Below are 23,165 nucleotides of genomic sequence, written 5' to 3' on the forward strand. Positions count from 1 at the left end.
CCTGGCAATGATCTTTGCATCCTCAATCTTCATGGGAGTAGTATCAGATGATTGGAGTGAGGTAAATGTTGTTCCTCTGTTCAAGAAAAGCAATAGGGAAAACCCTGGGAATTATAGTGGAAAGGATTCTGAGAGACAGGATTTATGACTATTTGGAAAAATATAGTTTGATTAAAGATAGCATAGCCTTATTGAGTTCTTTGAGGATGTAACGAGACAAGTTGACGAAGGTCAAGCAGTGGATGTGGTGTATATGGATTTCAGTTAGGCATTTGATCAGGTTTCCCTTGGTAGACTCATTCAGAAAGTTAGGAAGTATGGGATACAGGGAAATTTGGCTGTCTGGATACAGAATTGGCTGGCTGAAAGAAGACAGCGAGTGGTAGTGAATGGAAAGTATTCTGCTGAAGGTCACTGACCAATGGTGCTCCACAGGGATCTGTTCCTGGGCCTCTGCTCTTTGTAGTTTTTATAAATGACTTGGATGAAGAAATGGAAGGGTGGGTTTATAAGTTTGCCGATGACATAAAGGTCTACGGTGTTGTTGATAGTTAAGAAGTCATATGGTGTTTTGGATTTCATTAACAGGGGATTGAGTTTAAGAGTTGCTAGGTTTTGCTGCAGTTCTATTAAACCCTGGTTAGACCACACTTGGAATGCTGTGTCCAGTTCTGGTCACCTCATTATAGGAAGGACTTGGATGCTTTAGAGAGGACGCAGAGGAGATTTACCAGGATGCAGCCTGGAGGGCTTGTCATATGAAGAAAGGTTGAGTAAGCTAGGGCTTTTCATACTGGAGAGAAGAAGGAAGAGTGATGACTTGATAGAGATGTACAAGGTAATGTGAGGGATGGATAGAGTAGATAGCCAGAGACATTTCCCCAGGGCAGAATTGGCTGTCACAAGGACTCATTGGAGGAAGGTATAGGGCAGATGTCAGAGTTAGGTTCTTTACGCAGAGAGTGGTGGGTGTGTGGAATGCATTGCCAGCAGTGGTAATATAGTCAGAGACATTAGGGACATTTAAGCGACTGCTGGCAGTAAATTTGAGGGATGTGTAGGTTGGGACGATCTTAGATAAATACTCAGCACAACATCGTAGACCAAAGGGCCTGAAGTGTGCTATACTGTTCGATGTTCTATATAGAACTTTAAATACATACCATCTGAATCCCAACAAGTTTTGGAAAGGGGCATCAGAACCTGAAGACCACGTAAAGAGTGTACTGTCAGGAATACCCGCATATTTGGGATAAAGGTATTCCATTCACATTGATTGCCATTAGAGATTCCCCAAATGAACCTACTCAGTTTACTCCCTTTGATTTAATATTCAGGTATGAAGTGAGAGGGCCTTTGAAATTAATTAAAGAAGGTTGGACAAGTCACTTAAATCACAAAGTTACTCTTACTGCGTGGTTATTGGCAGGTACCTTTATCGAGAAAGCAAAAGACATTTATGCGTTTGTAACCCTAAATGGGCTATATCAACTCAAAATGATGCCCTCTGGAATGAAGAACGCATCAGCCAGATTCCAAAGACTCATGAACAGAGTTGGGGCCGGGTTAACAAATTGTGCAGTTTATCTGGAACGTGCAGTGATCTTCAGTGATTCAAGGAAAAATCACATGGGATAGTTGGAACAACTCTTTGAATGATTATGAGAAGCAAAACTGCTAATAAACTTAAAGAATTTGCAAAGGCAGAGGTGATGTTCTTGGGACATAATATTGATCATGGAAGGATAATCCCAAGGAACACAATAATGAAGGTCATCGAGGAACTTCCACGACCAACCTCGAAGAGGTGCTTCAATTTTTGGGACTATGCAGATTCTACCAGAAATTTGTTCCAAACATCAGTAGCATGGTGGCACAGCTAACAGAGTTACTGAAGAAAAACACAAAGTTTTGGTGGACAGAACAATGCCAGGTGGCATTTGACAATTTAAAAGCAGTATTAACCGCAGCACCGGTTTTAGTGACACCAAAGCTTTTGAAACCCTTCGAAGTTGAAATTGATGCCATTGATATTGGAGTTGGAGCCATGCTACAACTGGAAGATGATGATGGAATTGAACAGCCAATTGGCTACTTTTCAAACAAACTCAACACCCACCAGAGAAAATACTCTACTATTGAAAAAGAATTATTGAGTTTGGTATTGGCCTTACAACATTTTAATGTTTATGTGACAATTTGTCAGAGGCAGTTCTGTACACAAACCATAATCCTCTTACATTCTTGGCAAGAATTAAAGACAATGAATCTATTTCATTGGCATCTTATGTTACAGACTTTTAACGTACAAATTGTACATGATGTGGGTTGTAAAAATGTGACAGCAGACATGTTATCATGGATTTAAAGGAAAAAGTATAGATAAGATTGGACAGATTCCAATGTTATATATGTGTGCAATAATTAATATGAACATATAACTTAATTACATATATATTTCATAGTAATGGGATTAATAATTAGAAAAAGTAATTGTTTCATTGTGATGGATCTTTTTTTCTGTTATCAAGTTAAAGGTGTGTACTATACATTTAAGACAGAGTGAAAGCTGTTCTGAACTGAAAGCTTACATGCACCTGTGTATATGACTAGATGGCAGTCCAAGGTGAAAAATTGAAAATATGTAACATTTGGCTGTGAAATAGATACCTGTGTTTTGATTGCTGTTTTGACAACAATTCCAATTTAACCAATCAGCTTTAATTTTGCCTCAGTATTCTAAAACCCAATTGAGTTTGAATTTATTATTTTACCAACATCAAACCAATGAGATAATCTGACGTTTGACATAAAAATACGGACATTTTGAGAACTGCAGAGAGAGCAACTGCCATCAAGACCGATTTAAGAAATTAGAAAACACTCTCTATCAAAGGTACGTTTTCATATGAAAGATACTCTCAGTAAAAAGAAAGAAGAAAAACCAAGGAATTCAGCAACTGGAGAGTGAAGTCACAGAAGACGACAGTGGCTGTGTGGTTTTGAAACTAAGTTGATCTAATTTTAGTTAGTGTCTTCTTGGAACAGCATATTGTTATAGAGTTGGAGACAGGTAGTCAGCAGTTAAGAGAAAGGGGGGCTGAGAGTTCTGAATAATTTTGTTCACTTTGAGAGTAAAAAAAAATAATATTACTTTCTTTAAATAGTGGAATTTGGGAGTTCTCTGTCACTTGTATTTTCAAAGATTACGAGGCGAGGTGAGCTTTACTGGGTGTTTAGTTTAATTAATAGAAGGGTTCACTACCGTGTCGTAACACAGTTCACTATCGGGTTGGCCAGGTTCAATTCCAGCCTCGGGCAACTGTCTGTGTGAAATTTGCACATTCTCTCCATGTCTGCGTGGGTTTTCTCCGGGTGCTCTGGTTTCCTCCCACAGTCCAAAGATGCACAGGTTAGGTGAACTAGCCATGCTAAATTGCCCATAGTGTTCAGGATATATAGTTTAGGCGCATTAGTCAGGGGTAAATAAAGGGTACGGGGAATGGATCTGGGTGGGTTATTCTTTGGAGGATCAGTGTGGAGTTTTTGGGCTGAAGGGCCTGTTTCCACACTGAAGGGATTCTACGAAGGGATTCCATGAACAAATGGTGTAGTGAAAACTATCTTTTGACTATCATTTGATTCCTGACCTCCTTTAGTCGACATGCACTGCAAATGGATGATAAAATTATTGCAAATTAAATATAGCTGGAGTCTGCAAATGCCTGCACCAAGCAGAGATGGATCCTGCAATTACACCCAACAAAGTGACATTGAATCCACCCACTGTAGGCATTACCCCAGCTAATTTGCAGTTACATTTCATATCTAGAGAATGGCAAGTGATGGCAGGGAACAGTAGCCAACATCAACAGCAGTCTCCATCTGGTCACGAAGAGCCTTCATGTCCCCTTTCACCTCACACTATCCTAACAGCCCATTTCTACCCATTGCTCTATCTGGAGATCCACCACTTTGAACTTAGCCTCCAACTGTCTTCTCTACCCATGAGTCCCAAAACTCCACCTTAATGATGTCCATCCTGGTCCTCTTAACTTCCCACTATGGAGTACATGGTGGTGGCTGAAACAACTCCACAGAGGCTGGGGTATCCCGTCACTAAGTCACAATTTATTTACACGTACGTAGTCCTTGACTTTAGTACTGCCCCATTCAGAATCAAGTACCAGAGTGTCAATATCTCTTAAATTCAAACTTTTTATACATCAGCCAGGGCACCCTAATTCGACCTGATTAACAACCCAAATCAAGGAGCTACTATTCTACGAGATCTAGCTGCCTGACCTTGTTGCAACTATTACATCTCTTCCCCTCTGAATACAGATATAGGTTGGTGTTTTTCTTGAAGGGCCTCCTCAGACATTTTAGCCCCGAGTCAAGTTTCTCTGACTCGGCATCCGATACAGGTGATGCGTAATTCATGGGAGCATGACTGTCAGACACCTTGGCATCATGCTAGCCCACAAGCCCACCAACACACTAAAACAGCAGCTAATGAACTTGAAAGACTCTATACAGACAACAAGCAAAACTAATGTCATTTACAAAATACCATGCAAGAACTCTAACAAACACTGCATCAGACAAACAGGCAGAAAACTAGTCACTAGGATACATGAACGTCAACTAGCCGCAAAACAACATGACTCTCTCTCAGTATTATTCTTACATACAGATAAGAAAGGACACCACTTCAACTGGGACAACACATCCATCCTAAGACAAGCCAAACAGTGAAACACACGAGAATTCCTAGAAGCATGGCATTCCAACAGGAACTCAATCAACAAACACATTGAGTTGGACCCCATTTACCACCCCCGAGAAAAAGAATAGGAAATGACATCACTATAGGAAATGACGTCACCAACCCAAAGAAAACCAAACATATAAATAGAAAGCAGGAATCCTCAGCAGTGCTTCGTCCAGAGGCTCACTAAAGATGTTACCTAGTATGGTGATGAAACGTCTGAAAATGAACCTTCCAGCTCAGCGAGCAAACCTACATCCAAAAGCTCAATTTGAGCTATAAATCTTCTCAAAACTCGGTTCTATAATCAAATAAGAATTGTGACAGGTTGGTGTCTCATGAAGCTATAGGCTATTTCTTCAAGGTTGCCTTGAAAGTTTGGACTGCTCTTTCTGCCAGGCCATTGGACAATGGTTGGTACACAGCTGTCTTTATATGTCAAATCTCATTCAAATTTAACAATGGCACTTTGGTTTCCTTCATCAAAACTAGTTTCAGTTTTGAAAGGATTGGATCTTTCTGTATACAAAGTCTGATATTGTCAGTTGTGACTGGGAGCATGTCCACAAAACTTTAAAAAATTATACATTCCTCCATTGGGGTTACTACTAGTGTTGATCTAATAGGAGGTGGCTCAATGCATCTGCATTCAAATTACTCGTCCTCCGGGAAGTTGTTCTAACTTTGTCATTATAAGAACTTAGTATCACAGTCCACCACAGAATGCGACCTGAAGCTATGGGCAGCAGTGCCTTGAGCTGTTTAAGCAAACCAATGGAGTTTGAGGTCCATGATTGTCACAGATTTCCATCCATAAAGATATTGATGGAAATTCCTGATTCCAAACATGACTGCCAATCCTTTTTCTATCGGGGCATGTTTACACTCTGCATTTGCCAAAGTCCTAGATGCATAAACGATTGGCTGTTCAGTTCCAATGGGCTAACTATGAACTAAAACCACCTCAATGCCACACAGTGAGGCATCACAGGTCAATAACAGATATTTCTTGGGATTATATTGTATTTCTTTATTTCATTGAAATCTAGGGCTTGTTGTGTGTGACCACTTCAAAGGCTGGCCTTTCTTAGCAGTTGATGCAAAGGTGCAAAGATAGTTGCTGGGTTATGTATGAACTTTCCATAATTTACCAAGAAATGACCTACGCTTCTGGACAAATGAGGGAACTGGGACAACTTAGATTACTCTTATTCTATCTTCCAATGTGTGTATAACGGTCTTTTCAATTTTATAGCCCAAGTAGATTACTTTGGGGGCCTGAACGCACATTTTGACCTTTGGCAAACACCTGCCTTAAACGTTATCCAAGTGATGCTGATTAGTTTTTCCTGTTATTAGGATGTCATCTCAGTAAATGGCGACCTGAGATAAACCTTGTAAAATGTTCTCCATCATCTGCTGAAAAATTAAACAGGCTGATGACGCCCCAAATGGCAGTCTCGTATATTGGTTAAAATCCTTATGGGTATTAATTGTAGCTTACTTCTGGGAATCCTGGTCAAAATGCAATTGCAAGTAAGTGGAGCTCATGTCCAGTTTTGTGAAGGGCAGCCTCTCTTCCAGCTTTGCCTATAAATCCTCGATCTGTCAGACAGGGTACTTACCTGCAAAATGTGGTTTACTGTTTGTTTAAAATACCCACAAAGGCGAACTGACCCACTAGGCTTCAAAATTGATATGATAAGTACCATTCCTCGAATTGGACTGGTTTGATGATTTCTTCACTTTCAAGGCCTCTGATTTCCACCTCTACTTTTGCTATAAAGGCACTAGGTGAGCCTTGCAGAATCACAGAATTGTTCCTGGTCAATGGGCAGAGTGGTTTTGGTTTCTCTAATTTAATTAGAACTTCAAGCAGGTAGCTGTTTTCTAATTGAAAAATGTTCATCCAATGTAAGTGAATCTCTCACAAGCAATTTTACCCCATCAAGCTTGGGTCTGAGCCTTTTATTACAACACTGGTAAATGAACAAGCTGCTTTTCATAAGAGAGCAGAACCGAAGTTGTATTCTTAATCTGTAAAGTTTCTCCTATATAGGTTCTCAGACTAGGTGAGGTCTTGCGCAAAGTTAAGGGCTAGAATCTAGAACAAATTTTATTAAAATTTGCTTCTGTGAACATTGATATGGATGCACCAGTGTTGACCTCCATTAGGATGACCATTTAACCACATGTTTATCTTGATTGATTAGATTAGATTTCCTACAGTATGGAAACAGGCCCTATGGCCCAACAAGTCCACACCGACCCTCCGAAGAGTAATCCAACCAGTCTCATTTCCCTCTGACTAATGCATCTAACACTACGGGCAATTTAGCATGGCCAATTCACCTGACCTGCACATCTTTGGACTGTAGGAGGAAACCGGAGCACCCGGAGGAAACCCATGCAGACACGGGAGAATGTGCAAACTCCACACAGACAGTCCCGAAGCTGGAATCGAACCTGGGACCCTGGTGCTGTGAGGCAGCAGTGCTAACCACTGAGCCACCGTGCCGCTCATAGATTGGTTCTTACTTTGCAGTTTTGCTATTTAACCGTTAGTGGATTTTCCAGGGTATGGATTCTCCTAGATACCCTCTTGGATACTGGCCTATGAGTTACCATACTCAATTAATGACTCTTTTGCTGTGTCAACTTTGCATACTGGCGACAAATACAATGACTTGCCAGCCCGGATCCTGAAGAAAAATGTAACTGATTGGCCAAGACTTGGCTTTGTTTTGGAGTTTTGCTGTGGGCATACCTAGAATCCCTCGGATATGTCCTGAATGAGGCTATGCAATTTCCTGCACTCAAATGGTGTTCCCCAAGCTCAGTCGAATTGCCGAGGCTGTCTACTTTCATCAGAATAATCTGCCACTCGTGCTACGCTTGTCACATTTTCCAATGATAAAGCCAGCTCGCAGGCATTTTTGCAGTTACATAATTAGTCCCACATGCCAGATCATTCCTAAGCATATCACTATGGGTTAAACCAAAGTCACAAGTTTTTACCAGTCATCTTAACTCAGTCAAAAACCTCGATACACATTGCCCTGGTTCTCAAATTGCCAGGTAAAAGCAATCTCAGAATTAGTGGGGGTTGGGGGTCACAATATTCATGAACTATGTCTGTCAATTCTTGAAAGGTTTTAGTATCTAATGCCTCAGGGAATGTAAGATTCCTAATGACAGAAAAACCTGTAGCTCCATAGGGTGACAGGAGCATCATTTGTTGTTTTTTTATCATAATACTGTTTGCCTAGAAAAAAATAACATTTTTTCCACACACTGGACCGAATCGTCAACGATCAAGGTTGAGAGAGTCAATCTTTCCAAACAAAAGCATGATTTAAGAAATGTTTACTCCAAGTTTAGAATACTGTTGCAAGGAGGTTTCGCCAGGATCTTGCTTTGCTCTTGTTGCCATGGAAATAACTCCAAAGAAGCTTGTATTATGTCACCAAGTCACTCTTTATTTACGCGTGACAGTCTTGACTTTAGTATTATCTTGTTCAGATCAGGTAACAGAGTGTCAGTATGTCCTCCTGTCAGCAAGGGCTCCATGACTGGACCAAATTAACAGCCCTAATCAGGGAACTCATTTTCTGTGAGGTCCAGCTGGCTGATTTTGCTACAATCACTAGAGTGTTCACCATCATTAACAACCCCTCCTGTTGAGTCACAGAGTCAGGCAGCATGGAAACAGACCCTTCGGCACAACTGTACATGCTGACCAGGTTTCCTAAATGAACTTGGCCTATTTGCCTGCATTTGGCCCATATTCCTCTAAATCTTTTCTATCCATGTGCAGTTTGTTCCATGTACACACCACCCTCCATGTGAAAAAATTGCCCCTCAGGTTGCTTTTAATTCTTTCCCCTCACCTTAGATTTAGATTTTAGATTAGATTACATTACAGTGTGGAAACAGGCCCTTCGGCCAACAAGTCCACACCGCCCCGCCGAAGCGCAACCCATCCATACCCCTACATTTACCCCTTACCTAACATTACGGGCAATTTAGCATGGCCAATTCACCTGACCTGCACATCTTTGGATTGTGGGAGGAAACCGGAGCACCTGGAGGAAACCCACGCAGACACGGAGAGAACGTGCAAACTCCACACAGTCAGTCGCCTGAGGCAGGAATTGAACCCGGGTCTTCGGCGCTTTGAGACAGCAGTGCTAACCACTGTGCCACCGTGCCGCCCACTTATGCCCTTAAACCTATGCCCTCTAGCTCACCCTTGCTCCCTTATGCTGTTTATTCACATTCCCCTCCCCAACATATCTTGTGTTCCCCCCACCATTCCTGTCCTTGTTTCCATTTCCACAAATGTCTCTTTCGCCCCATAAGCCTTGTCTTCCCCCATCCTTTTGTGGCGTAATTATAGAGGTTTATAAAATCATGAGGAGCATGAATAGAGTGAATTGCCCCATGGATTTTTTTTCCCTCAGATCTAGGGAATCCAAAACTAGAGGGCATAGGTATAGACATAAGATGGACTTAAGGGGCAACTTTTTCATGCAGAAGGTGATGTGTGTGTGAGATAAGCTGCCAGAGGAAGTGGTGGAGGTTGGTACAATTACAATGTTTAAAAGGCATCTAGCTGGGTACAGGAATAGGAAGAATTTAGAGGAATATGGGTCAAATGCTGGTAAATGAGACTAGATTAATTTAAGATATGGATGTAGGTTTGCTCGCTGAACTGGAAGGGTCATTTTCAGATGTTTCGTCACCATACTAGGTAACATCACCAGTAAGCCTCCGGATGAAGCACTGGTGGTATGGTCCATTTTCTATTTAAGTGTTTAGGTTTCCTTGGATTGTGTGATGTCATTTCCTGTTGTGACATCCTTTCCTGTTCTTTTTCTTAGGGGTGGTAAATGGGATGCAAGTCAATGTGCTTGTTGATAGTGTTCCGGTTGGAATGTCATGGTTCTAGGTACCTCGGAGGCTCAATGGTGATGTTACCTAGTATGGTGATGAAATGTCTGAAAACGAACCTTCCAGCTCACCCAGCAAACCTACATCCAGAACTTCAATCTGAGCCACAAATCTTCTCAAAACGTGCTAATTTAGGACATTTTGTCAGTATAGATGAGTTGGACCTAAAGGTCTGTTTCCATGTTGTACATCTTTATGACTCTATGACTTACACCGAGATTATACCCTCTGATCCTAGACTGCCTTGGAAAGGCAGCCAACATCTTCAAAGACCCCTCCCACGCTGTCATAATCTCTTCAAACCTCTTCCATCAAACAGAAGATACAACAGCTTAAACATACATAGCAACAGGTTCAAGAACAGCTTCTTCCCTGCTGTTATTAGATGTCTGAATGGACCTTTCAAATTTCAAAGCTACTGTTGATCTCACTTTTTGTGCATGTTCTTTGTAGTCTTAATTTTGTATTCCTTGTTCTGTTCAATCACCTTTCAATCTTTGTATGTTATAGTTTGCCTGTATTGCACGCAAAATAAAACTTCTAACTGTATCTCGATACATGTGAAAACAATAATACAAATCAAATCGTAAGACGGTCCCAAAAATGAAAACAACCCCTCAGCACCTTGATTGTCAAGTTCAGTAAGAATCTTAACAATTTTAATAACTACTCTTATTCCAATGAGTACAGAATTCAACTTATTCAACCTCTCCTCATAAGAAAATCCCTTCATTCCTGGGATCAATCTGATGAACTTTCATTCGACTGCCTGAAATGTTAATATGTTTTTCATTGGGTAAGAGTATCCAAACAGTATACTTGGTAAATTTTTATCAGGCATTAATTAGTCTACCAACACTTCCCTACTTTTACAGGGAGAAAGTGAGGACATGCAGATGCTGGAGACAGTGTCGAAGAGTATGGTGCTGGAAAACTGATCAGTCATTACTGATGAAGAGCTTAGGCTCAAAACGTTGATTCTCCTGTTCTTCGGATGCTGCCTGACCAGCTGTGCTTTTCCAGCACCAATTGCTTCTTCCCTATTTTTACACTCCATCTCCTTTGAATTAAAGGAAAACATTCCATTTGCCTTCATTATTTCCTGCCAAACTTGTATGATAAACATAAGGACATCTATGTCTCTCTACACCTTTCTGTAGTTTTTCTCCATTTAAATAAATGCAGCTCTTCCATTCTTCCAGACAAAGTGCATAACCATACATTTTCCCACATTACGTTCCAACTGTCAAGACTTTGCCCACTCACTTAAGCTGTCCATTTCCCTCAGCAGACTTGTCATGCCTTCCTCACTACTTGTCTTCCCATCTATTTTAATGTCATCTGTTAACTTGGTGATCATACATTCACTTTCCTGATCTGTCACTAAGATATACTGTCATAATTCTGGCTCCAGCTCCTGTGTGCAGTTTTCAGTTACAGGTTGCCTTCCTGAAAATGTTGCCTTCATCTAAGATCTATGCCTTCTAACAGTTAGCCAAATCTCTCTCCATGCTAACATATTACCCCCTACACCACAACTTCCTATACCATCTTATGTGCAGTACTCTATCAAAAATCTTTTGGAAATCCATGGCTGAGCACCATTCTCTCTCCACTTGAATCATAATGTCCTTCAACAAGCCTAAGATTTTAAGCAGAAATTCTGCCCATCAAAAACAGCCTCCTCACACATAGGTATTGCCTTTCAGCAGTCTCCATGACTACAACTTCGTTGTGAAAATGGTGAGCACCACTTTGACACTAAGCACCTATATCTTTGACTGTCCTCCCGTAACCCATTAACTTCTCCCATTATCCTTCATTCACAATGTTTAGTCATATTTCTCCTCTGTCACCCTTGAAATTTCCCTTCCTACCATTCTCCAATTTTTGTGCATGTTATCTATTATCTCCTGAGCTTCCAATTACTGATGTTCTGAAGCGCCATCTGAAACTAATAAGTTCCATTCTCCAGGTGATCTGTTCCATATTTTTCCTGACCTTCCCCAACTCCCTGTCTATGACACCATAAAATACTCAATCGTGACCCTGGAACTCTAATCCTATCAGATCAAACCTCCTCTTCTACTGTGAATATACTCTGTCACAATACCAATACGTCAATATACTGTCTGCCACAGTTCCAATATTCAGGCAAAAACTCTCCAAAGCACCAACCAACCCTAGACAGCTAAATCTCTATGACCACACAATATTTAGCCACCAGCTGACACTGGACAGGATGGAAATGCGATGTCTACTCTGCTACCCTTCAGCAAAGAGTATTCTTCTCCTACCCTTTCTATACAAGGACATTGCCCCACTGTGCCTTGCACAGAGCTCCTTCTTTCCCAATTACCTTCCCGCCTTGTGCTACCTTCTCTCTACCATGGTCATGAGGCACACCCACTCTCTTCCCTCAGTCCATGTCACTCCAACCTGGGTATAATACCCGTTCACACTCTTCCTTTCTGACTTCTGCATTCCACTTGCAACCTGCATCACAACTCATTCATTCACATTGGTTTATAAACATTTCACTCAAAGCACATACCAGCAATTAATTACTCCAAAGTCAAGGAAGAAGTCAACCTCACCAGTTGCACTGCTCCTACATAGATTTAGGTATCTGAATTTGCATATTTCTCAATGGGATTAAACTAAATTTGGAAGATCCACTTTATTGTAGCAAGTTGGCCTTTTAACGAGATTACTTTGCGACTTGTACATTTCAGAAGGTCGACTTCAGTTTTGAAGTTGGAGAACTTAATTACAAATAGTTTAACTCAGACTCAGGCCTCTGAATTTTGGACTCCTGCACAATAATGTTTGCATCCGTCTCTCTTCTCACTCCTCTGAGTCAAGGTTATACTGTCCCCAGGGTTAGATTGAAAGTCAAAATGACAAAATTAAAACTGAAATATTACTAAAAGGACAAGGAACATTGATAGTTTATTTTTAATTATTCTTACAATGGATGCAGGCATTATTGCTAGGCAAACAATTACCCTCACGAATCCTTCTTGAACTGCCACAGTCCATGGTATTAGTACATTCTAAATGCAACAGAGTCATACAGAATGGAAACAGACCCTTCAGTCCATATCAACCAGGTTTCACAAACTAAATTAGTCCCATTTGCCTGTATTTGGCCCATATCCCTCTAAACCTTTCCCATTGATGTACCAGTCCAAATGTTTTTTAAAAGTCGTAACTGTACTTTATTTGACCACTTCCTCTGGTAGTTCATTTCATATACAAACCAGCCTCTGTGTGAAAAAGTTCCCCTCAGGTCCTTTCTAAATCTTTCCTCTCTCATGTAAAATGTTGCCCTCTAGTTTTAAACTCCACTACTCTAGGGAAAAAGAGTAGAGTTTTTATGCCCTCTGTGATTTTATAAACTTATAAGATCATGCCTCAACCTCGTACGTTCCAGGAACATACGTTCCAACCTATCCAACCTCTCCTTATAACTCAAACTATCCAGTTCTCATAACATCCTTGTAGATCATTTATGCACCTATACCCATTTAATAACATCCTTCATATAGCAGGGCAACCACAATTGTACACAGTATTCCAAAAGTGGTCTCGCCAACATCCTCTATAGCCATAACATGACGTTCCATCTCCTGTTCTCAATGCTCTGACGCAGGCAATAGTGTCAAATACCTTCTTCACCACCCTATCTGCCTGTGATACTTTGAAGGAACTATGCACCTGAATCCCTAGTTCTCTCTGACAACACTCCCCAGGGCCCTAGCATTAACTGTGTAATTCCTGCCCTTGTTTGTCCTATCAAAATGCAACATCTCGCATTTATCTAAATTAAACTCCATCTGCCACTCCTCGGCACATTGGCCCTGATGAACAAAATTCCATTGTACTCTTCGATAACCTTCTTCACTGTCCACCATACCACCAATTTTGGTCTTATCCACAAAATTACTAACCATGTTTCCTATATGCTCATCCAAATCGCTTATATAAATGACAAACAACAGTGGACCCAGCATCAAACCCTGAAAAACATTGCTGGTCACAGGTCTCCAGTCCATGAAAGAATTTTCATCCGGTAAACAGTAAAAAAAAAAGCAGTGATTTGATCAAAATTAGGATGTGTGTGGCTTGGAGGAGAATTTTCAAGTTTTGTAATTGCAACATGCAATACTCCCTTTTTAACACAGGTATTTCAATGATACATATGATGGAAAATTAAAAATTAATCATGTCAAGCTTATTATTTTAGAGAATAATGTTAACCAAATGCTCAAACATTAAACACAAACCTGTTCCAATTGATTGTGCCACGTCAAAAGTAAATTTTCAAGTTGTAAAATCATTTCTGGATTTGATGTTGCAGCTTTCACTTGCTCGAATGAACGCAGTTGAGTAAGATCAAGCGTCTCACTTTTGAGCACAACAGCTTTTTCAAGACTTGTTTTTGTAGCTTAATAAAATACAAAATAATTGAGAACAGAAATGTCATTCAATTTGCTTCCACTCTTAAGGTAATGCTTCTGATATTGAAAACATTCCCCATATCTCTCCTTTGATTATTTTGCCAACAGCCCTTATTCTATTTCTTCTGGTTAACATTTCTATAGCTTGTAAAACATTTTATTCTTATTTTCTCCACTAAAGTTGTTCGAAATTTTAAACGCAGTTTTGTAAATCTCCGTCATTGGAAAATCTCCTTTACATCTAACGTATGATTGACAAGACACTGAAGGAACAAAGAAGGTAGTGCAGGAATAAAAAAGAATTGGTCCATGTGATCTGTCTGTTATACACCAGAGGTTAAAGGAGTGATTTAACAGCATTCAATGCTTAAGATGCTGGCACATTATGATCGCAAACAAGATGCAGTGCTGACATGCAATGCTCCCCCTACTGTATCGGAGTAGTGCTGTCTCACCAGTGGCTCAGCGGAGAAAAATGCTGGATAGAGTATGCTTCCCAGACCTTCACTGATGCTGAACCAAGACTGCCCAATCAGTCCACACTGACTCTCTGAAGAGTGACCTATCCAGACCCATTTCCTTCTGACTAATGCACCTAACACTATAGGCAATTTAGAATGGCCAATTCACCTGACCTGCACATCTTTGGACTGTGGGAGGAAACCAGAGCACCCAGAGGAAACCCATGCAGACACGGGGAGAATGTATAAACTCCACACAGATAGTCACTCAAGGTTGGAATCGAACCTGGTGCTGTGAGGCAGCAGTGCTAACCACTGAGCCACCGTGCTGCCCCCAAATACACTCAGATAGAGAAGGAAGGTTTGGCAGTCACCTTTAGTGTCAAAACGTTCACCAACACCTTTATGGCTGTAGATTTGTAATAATAATAGATCACAAACCCCTGCTAGGTCTAATTAAAGAAAACAGGGCAGTGTTTTCAGCTTCAGATTGAATTAAGTGGTGGGTTTTTATGCTGAGTGTATACAATTACAAGTTGAACACTGTCTGGGAGGCAAAGTGGCAAATGTCGATGCTTTGAGCCACCTCTCATTGGCAGATGTATCACAAGTGGTGCCACCACTGGAAAAGTCCATTCTGGTTTTAAGCTTCAGGAATGCCAATGCTAGACACAAGACTCATCTAAGAGATGAGGTAGTTTACTTCAGGGGTCAAAGTTTGGAATGGGTAAAGAGCATGGACAATGTAAGGTGAGGTCCTGTGACGTAAAAAGTGCAGGTAAGTGAGGCGATCCTGAACAAGCATGTGAAAAACATGAAAGATGCAACGTTTGCAAATTGGTCAGGAGCAAAACATAGCTGGCCCCTCAGGACATCAGGCAAGGCTGTCAGAAGCTGTGAGTTCTCCCCCTTAACCTAGTGTTAAAGAAGCCTCTGAGGATGAGATGGACAAAGCAGATGTTGCAGCCTCGATGCCGTCACCTCCTGAAGAACACAATACAGTTCAGCCAAGATGCTCTCGGTACAAGAGGTGGGCTACAGCCCGTACACATTGCCTGTATCCCAGGCAGAATTGGAGGAACCGGACCCTGATACAAAAGCACCCCAGAAGTAGCTACAGGAAAAACAATGGTCATATGTCCCAAGATTTAAAAGGGAAGGGATGTCATGGTTGGAACAACGTAGAGCCAGTTGGATTGCATAGAATGAGTTTTCTGACTGGGGACATTAACCTGATCCAATCAGGGAATCCTGGCTGACAGATATAAACAGGAGTGTCAGAGGTTCTGCTCACTTTAGGAGCAATCTCTGTGCTAGCTGGGTCAGTGTCATGTACTATATGGTGACTTGGTGATGGGATAGCAGCCTTTGTGGTGTTATTTCCAGTATCAGCATCACTGTCACAAAGGCTGCGCCAGTCTCATGCAGACAAGAGTAATGTACTATGGAGAAGACACACAGATCAACTCTTAACAACCACATCAGACAAGAGTAACGTACTATGGAGAAGACACACAGATCAACTCTTAGCAACATATATGCTATAGACAACATTAATTGAAGATCCACAAATAATGGTGCTAAATAGATACCTGGCTATCCCTGAGGACGGAAAAGTAACTGCAGAATTTGAGGGAGACAATACCTTCATGGAGAGTACCATGATAATGCGTGAACTTCCGAACATTCAATAGATTCAGGAAAAGACAGTGACAGGTGATGTTCCTAGTACACCAAAACTAGGGATTAAAGGCAATGAGAAAAATAAACAGGTGCCTGAGGTGTGCCAACTATCACGCAGGAATCAGTGTCCACCAGAGAGTCTTACCTACTGGCTGCTGTATATAGGATTGCAAATATTTTGAGTGTTTTCATTACAAAAACTTATGATGTACAGGAGCAGGGATTGTGTATTGTATCAATATGGTGGCCTGTCATTTCAAGTGACTAATCAAGTGACTTAATTATGACATCATCAATCATTCTGGGTTGGAAACACTTTAGTCGATAATAAAGTTCCTGCTGTTTAACATTTTGGCCTCCTGGTTTTTCTTGGAACTTAACACTACCCATTTTAAATTCCTCCCTTCACAAACAGATCGACACTCAAAGACAGGCAAGATATGCTCATTAAAAGGTGGAAAAAGGGAAAAATAGGGAGAAAAAAAACATTGTTTCACATCACCAGTCTGAATTACAGGATTTGCTGAGTTGTTTTCTTATTCTTCCCTTAGATCCTTCTTCATTCTTTGTCAATCAGACAATTTTGTTTGTTTACTATTGCTGTCCTTCATTTGCTTGTTGAGAATTTGTCCTAACACTGTCCTTGAAGGTGTTTTAATTCTTCATTCACTGAGTGATTTGCAGAGAAAAGTGAGTGGCTTTTTTGGAGACTTTCTGATCTCACAGGGCAGAAATATAAGCATTTTTTGTGCTTTTGTGTTGCAAACTGAATATTTCTCTGTTTTTCTGACCCCACACAAGCCTTGGTTATTTGGCAGGAGCCAATCAAACTGTTGTTGTTATGCAATTGTCCCCTGGTCCAGGGCCTATTGGCTCATTGATGTTTGCTTTTGCTCTTTGTCCCAGGGTAGACAACATTACACACAACACTCAATGTGAGGGCCCTTGTGATAATGTCCCTACTTCTGAACAAGGAGGTCTGAGTTCAAGTCCCACCTGCTTATAAACAAATTAATGGAACACCCATGGGATCTTAGCAGAGGCAATAATGCAGAGACTTGAGCAAACAGCTCTGCCAACCATCCAACCCAAATTCTGGGTCCGGTACGTGGATGACACCTTTGTCATCACTAAACGAAACAAGTTAGAGGAAACCTTCAAGACCATCAATAATACCCTTACTGGCATAAAATTCACTCAAGAGGAGAAAAACAACAACAAACTGTCATTCCTAGATGTCACAGTAGAGCGAACAGCCAATGGGGAACTTCAAACCAGCGTCTACAGAAAAGCAACACATACAGACCAAATATTAAACTACAGAAGCAATCATCCCAACACCCACAAATGAAGCTGTATCAGAACATTATTTCAACGAGCTAACACACACTGCAGCACAGAGGAACTACACAGAGCAGAGGAAAATCACCTATTCCGTGTATTCTAAAAGAATAGGTCCCCAATGAACACAGTCCGCTGATTTCTCAGCAACAAACCCAAACAAGCAGACAAAACACGCCTAGAAACCCTAGCCACTCTCCCCTACATCAAAAACATCTCCAAAATGACTGCCAGACTACTCAGACCCCATGGCATCAGGTAGCCCACAAACCCACCAATGCACTAAAATAGCAGCTAATGAACTTGAAAGATCCTATACAGACAATGAGCAAAACTAACGTCATTTACAAAATACCGTGTAAGGACTGTGACAAACATTACACTGGACAAACAGGCAGAAAACTAACCACCAGGATACATGAACACCAACTGACCACAAAAAGACATGACCCTCTCTCATTAGTATCCTCACATAGGGATGAGGAAGGACACCACTTCGACTGGGACAACACATCCATCTTAGGACAAGCCAAACAAAGACACGCATGAGAATTCCTAGAGGTATGGCATTCCAACCGGAACTCTACCAACAAACACATCGACTTAGATCCCATCTACCACCACCTGAGAAAAGGAACAGGAAGTGACTTCACCACAGGAAATGACATCACCAACCCAAAGAAACACAAACATATAAATAGAAACATATTTTCAGCATTACTTCTCCTGAGGCTTACTGAAGATGTCACCTAGTAGGGTAACAATACGACTGGAAATGAACCTTTCAGTTAAGCAAGCAAACCTACATCCAAAATATAACATCCTTTCACAACATAAAGCATCTACAAGATAAGGCACCTTTATTTGACATATGCAGGCCTCAGTTGATTCAAATACTGATGCAAGCACATCGCAGATACAAAATCACGTGTAAGAGAGGTACGACAGACTTCTGGTCATTTGAAGAGTACTGGAAATGATTTAGATGCCAAGCTTTAAGACAATACAAGCCTTTAAAATCATCCATCAGTCAGCAGTTGCTGGGCATACAGTGCAAGCTATGTGATTAGATAACAGAGCTTCCAGAGGATCCATCCAGATCATGGGTTCTGTGATCCTGTGCTCTTCAGAATAAGTTGTTCGTCATTCAGAATCTGGCAACTGACATAGAGAACCAAATTCAGCAGCCCACTTGTGGTATAGTGGGAATCACATCCAGGTCCTGGGGTCCAGTCAGGAAAGCCAAATGGACCTGATAGTAGCAGATGAATAGATGCAGTCACCTTTAGGGACACCTTTCTGAGGCAGTCTTTCCTCCACCACTCTGTTATTGATAGAAATGTTTCTTCAAGCTGTAATGAGAGCTGAGCCTCATCCCATTGTGCAGCGATTCCCATCACCTCACTGCCTTCAGTGACCAGAGGACAACGACTGAAGACATATCACACAGAGGAGCATAAGAAGCAAGCTACTGTGTCTACAACTGTCACAAACCTCACATTATCTGGGGATCTCTCCAGCACAGCCTCCCACCTCAGAGTCCCCAACTTCCTACAGTGGCTTCTACCTTCTTCTTAAAATCCATGAACAGGACTGGCTGCACAGACTCATTGTTTCTGCTTGTTCCTATTCTATGAAAGTTATTTCTTGATTTTTTTTCCTCATGTCTAGTTCTTTCCCACCTATATCTGCAATTCTTCTGATGCTTTCCATCTGTTGCAAAATTTCCAGTTTGCAGGCATCAGTCATCTTCTCTTCACCACGGAGGTGCTATCCCTCTGCATGTCCACCACCCATCAGGTTGGTCAGAGGGCTCCCCATTTCCTATGGAGAGGCCTGAAATGTACCCATTCACCACCACCCTTCACTGCCTAGCCTAGTTCCTCCACACCTCCACAACTTCTCCTTTAATTCATCTCAATTTCCTCAGATCAAAGGTATAGCCATGGATACCTGCATGGGCCCCAGTTATGCCTCTAGGATGTTTTGTGGGACATTGCCATTCCAATCCCACTCCAGGTCCCTGCCTATAACTCTTTCTCTGGTACATCAATTACATAATTGGTGTTGCTTCCTTCTTTCATTGCAATTGGAAAAAATTATCAATATTGCTTCTAGTTTCCACCCTGCTCTCACCTTCAGCTGGTCCATCTCTGACTCTTCTCTTCCTTGCCTTGACATCTCTCCTTCCATTTGTGGATAAGCTGATCACCAATATTCATTACAAACACACGGACTCCCACGGTAATCTGGACTATACATTCTCATAACCTGCTTTTCTTTAAGGACTGCACTCCATTCTCCCAGCTTCTCAATCTCCCTTGCGTCTGTTCTGATGATGCCACTTTCCACTGGGGGGAGGGAGGTAGATTCAGAAATGCCCACATTTATCCCCAACCAAGCATTCCCCACCAGTGTGGGTGACAGAGCCCTTACCCTTGTCCTATCCATTTCACACTCATTTTCCGTCACTCTTCTCTTCTCTTCCCTCTCACAACAGTGCTAGGGTCCACCTCACTAGAATCCTTACCCAAAGGATCGTAAAATGCCATTTCCACCACCTCCAGTGGGATCCTTTCACCAGAAACATATTTTTTTTTTGCCCTCCCTTGTCGGCATTCCATTAGAACTGTTCCTTTCAAGACACCCGAGTCCACTCCTCCACCCTCAACACTTCCAACACTTCCATGGCATCTTTCCATGCAATCGCTAAAGGTGCAACTCTTGCCCATTTATCTCCTCCTTGCTTCCCCACTGTAAGGATTCTATATTCCAACTCAGAATGGTGAGTGGTTGGAGGTAACTTGCAGATGGTTCCCATGCCTTTGTTCTTCTTGACAGAATTGGCCATAGGTTTGGAGCATGATGTCTAAAGATTTTTGGTGAACTTGGTGAAGTAGATAGTACATGCTACAGCTACTGAGCATTTGTGGTGGAGGGAGTGGATGCTTGGGGATGTGATGCCAATGAGGCAGACTGTTTTTACCTGGATAGTGTCAAGCTTCTTGCATGTTGTTGGAGCTGCACTCATCCAGGCAAGTGGGCTGCATTCCATCACACTCCTGACATGCCTTGAAGATGGTAAACAGGCTTAGGGGAGTTAGGAGGTGAGTTACTCGCTGTAGTACTCTGAGTCTCTAACTTGTTCTTGTGGTTACTGTGTTAATGTGCTGAGCCTAGTTGGGTTTCTGGCCAATGGCAACACCAAGGATGTTGGTAGTGGGGGATTCAGTGATGGTAATACCAATGAATGTCAAGGGGAGGTAGTTTACAGTGGCTTTTATTGGAGATGCTCATTGCCTGGCATCTATGTGGCACAAATGTTACCTGTCACTTGTCAGCCTAAGTCTGGATATTATCCAGATCTTGTTGTATTTGAACCTAGACTATTTCAGTATCAGAGGAACCATAAATGGTGCTGAATATTGTGCAATCATTGGCGAATATCCCCACTTCATATCTTATGATGAAGAGAAAGTCATTGATGAAACAGCAGAAGATAGTTGGGATGAGGTGACTATGCTGGGGAACTCCTGCAGAGATGAGCTGACTGTTCAATAATCACAGCCATCTTCCCATGTGACAGGTATGATTCCAATCAGCAAAGTTCATAAATAAAATTCCAAATAAGTTGAAACATTTCTGGATTTTGTGGTGGGAAATAAAATGGGCCAACTGGACAAACTGCCTATGGAGAACGACGAGTAAAAGTGATCATTCTATCAAGAAGTCTTGATCTGTAATACAGCATAGTAAGGAAAAATCTGAAGTAAACATCTAAACTAGAAGAAGTTTAATTTTAATGAGATGTAAAGGGACATTATTTGGGTAACATGTAACCAGCAACTGCCATGAAAAAAAAACTGTACGAGAACAATGGATGGCCCTCAAGGTAACGGCACTTCAGATATAGACTGGAAGCATTCCAACAAAGAGGAAAAAGTATGGAAAGCAAAGTCAAGACTCCATGGTTGATGAGGGACATCAAAAGCATGATGCAGCAAACATTTTAGGAAATTATTTAAAGCAAGTTAGGATTATCAGGATTGATGAGGAGAACAAAGAGGAAAATGAGATTGGCATTGGCAGAAAGTATGAGAATAGCGAATCAGTTAACTTGGTAGAAATTCAAAAATCTGTGGCAATAGAGTCATAGAGATGTACAGCATAATATTGCAAAGCTCAGATATGATCTGCTGGTTCTAGAATGGCTTAGCTCTATCACTTACTGCTTATGTTGCCTGGCATGTATGTAGTTGAAACTTTATTGCTGGAACAGCACAGCAGGTCAGGCAGCATCCAGGGAACAGGAGATTCGACGTTTCGGGCACAGGCCCTTCTTCAGGAATTCCTGAAGAAGGGCCTGTGCCCGAAACGTCGAATCTCCTGTTCCCTGGATGCTGCCTGACCTGCTGTGCTGTTCCAGCAATAAAGTTTCAACTTTGATCTCCAGCATCTGCAGACCTCACTTTCTCCTGGCATGTAAGTAGTCCTGTTTTGTAACTTCACCTGATTAATAAAGCATATTTAGATATGCCTCTTGCTGCTCATGGCATACCCCTCTGCATTCTTCATGAGACCAGGGTGGATCCCTCAACTTGATGGTAATGTTAGAATGGGGGCTATGATTGGTCATGAGGTTGCAGATCGGAGATTGGAATATAATCTGCTGTTGCTGATGACCCACAGCATGGATATCCATTCTTGAGGTGCTAGACCTGTTCAAAATCTATCCCATTTACCATAATTATATGCAATACAACCAGACATGAGGCACTCTCAATGTAATGACTGGATTTTATCTTTATAAGCATGGTGTGGTGGTCATTGTTAACAAAATTGTCCTGGACAGATGCATTTGCAGCAAGCAGGCTGTTGAGGATGAGATCAAGTATGATTTTCACTCTTGTTGCTTCCTTTACCACCTGCTTCAGCTTAGTCTAGAAGTATGTCCTGACCTTTCTAGCAGTTAATATAACTTAGTGGCTTGCTAGGCCAATTCAGAAGGCAGTGATGAGTCAACCACATTGTTGGTGAGACCAGTTAACAGTAGCAACATTTCCTACTTTCTGTGAAATGGATGGATTTTTACGGCAATTGATTCTTGTTCATCATTAGACTTTTAATTCTAGATAATGTATTGAATTCAAATGCCATTTGAAACTTGGTCCTTGGAACATTATCTAAGCCTCTGGATTACAAGTGCAGCAATAATATCACAGTGCCATCATGTCCTCCTACTTCGTAAATCATAATCAGGCAATAGGGAAGCAGAGGGAGATAGTGGCATGTGGTGATGTGACTGAACAAATAATCCAGGAAACCAGCTTAATGTTCTAAGAACATGGGATTGAATTCCATCACTGCTGATGAAATTCACTATAAAATCTGGAATAAAAAAAAGCTGCCCAAATGTGTTCATGTCACAACTGCTGATTGCCATAAAGATCCATCTGGTTCACTAATGTCCTTTAGGGAAGAAAAGCTGACTTT

The 23,165-nt window shown here is 41.4% G+C and overlaps 1 protein-coding gene across 1 annotated transcript in view; it reads right to left on the minus strand.

The window, feature by feature from the left end:
* Nucleotides 1–23,165, minus strand: part of LOC122540179 (dynein axonemal heavy chain 8-like) — a 1,249,383-nt gene that overhangs the window by 1,098,737 nt on the left and 127,481 nt on the right. The window contains exon 7 of the mRNA XM_043675521.1: nt 14,014–14,174. Coding sequence (XP_043531456.1) covers nt 14,014–14,174 — 161 coding nt within the window. The remainder of the gene's footprint in view (nt 1–14,013; nt 14,175–23,165) is intronic.

Source organism: Chiloscyllium plagiosum, chromosome 3, assembly GCF_004010195.1.
Source record: "Chiloscyllium plagiosum isolate BGI_BamShark_2017 chromosome 3, ASM401019v2, whole genome shotgun sequence".
Taxonomy (NCBI): Eukaryota; Metazoa; Chordata; class Chondrichthyes; order Orectolobiformes; family Hemiscylliidae; genus Chiloscyllium; species Chiloscyllium plagiosum.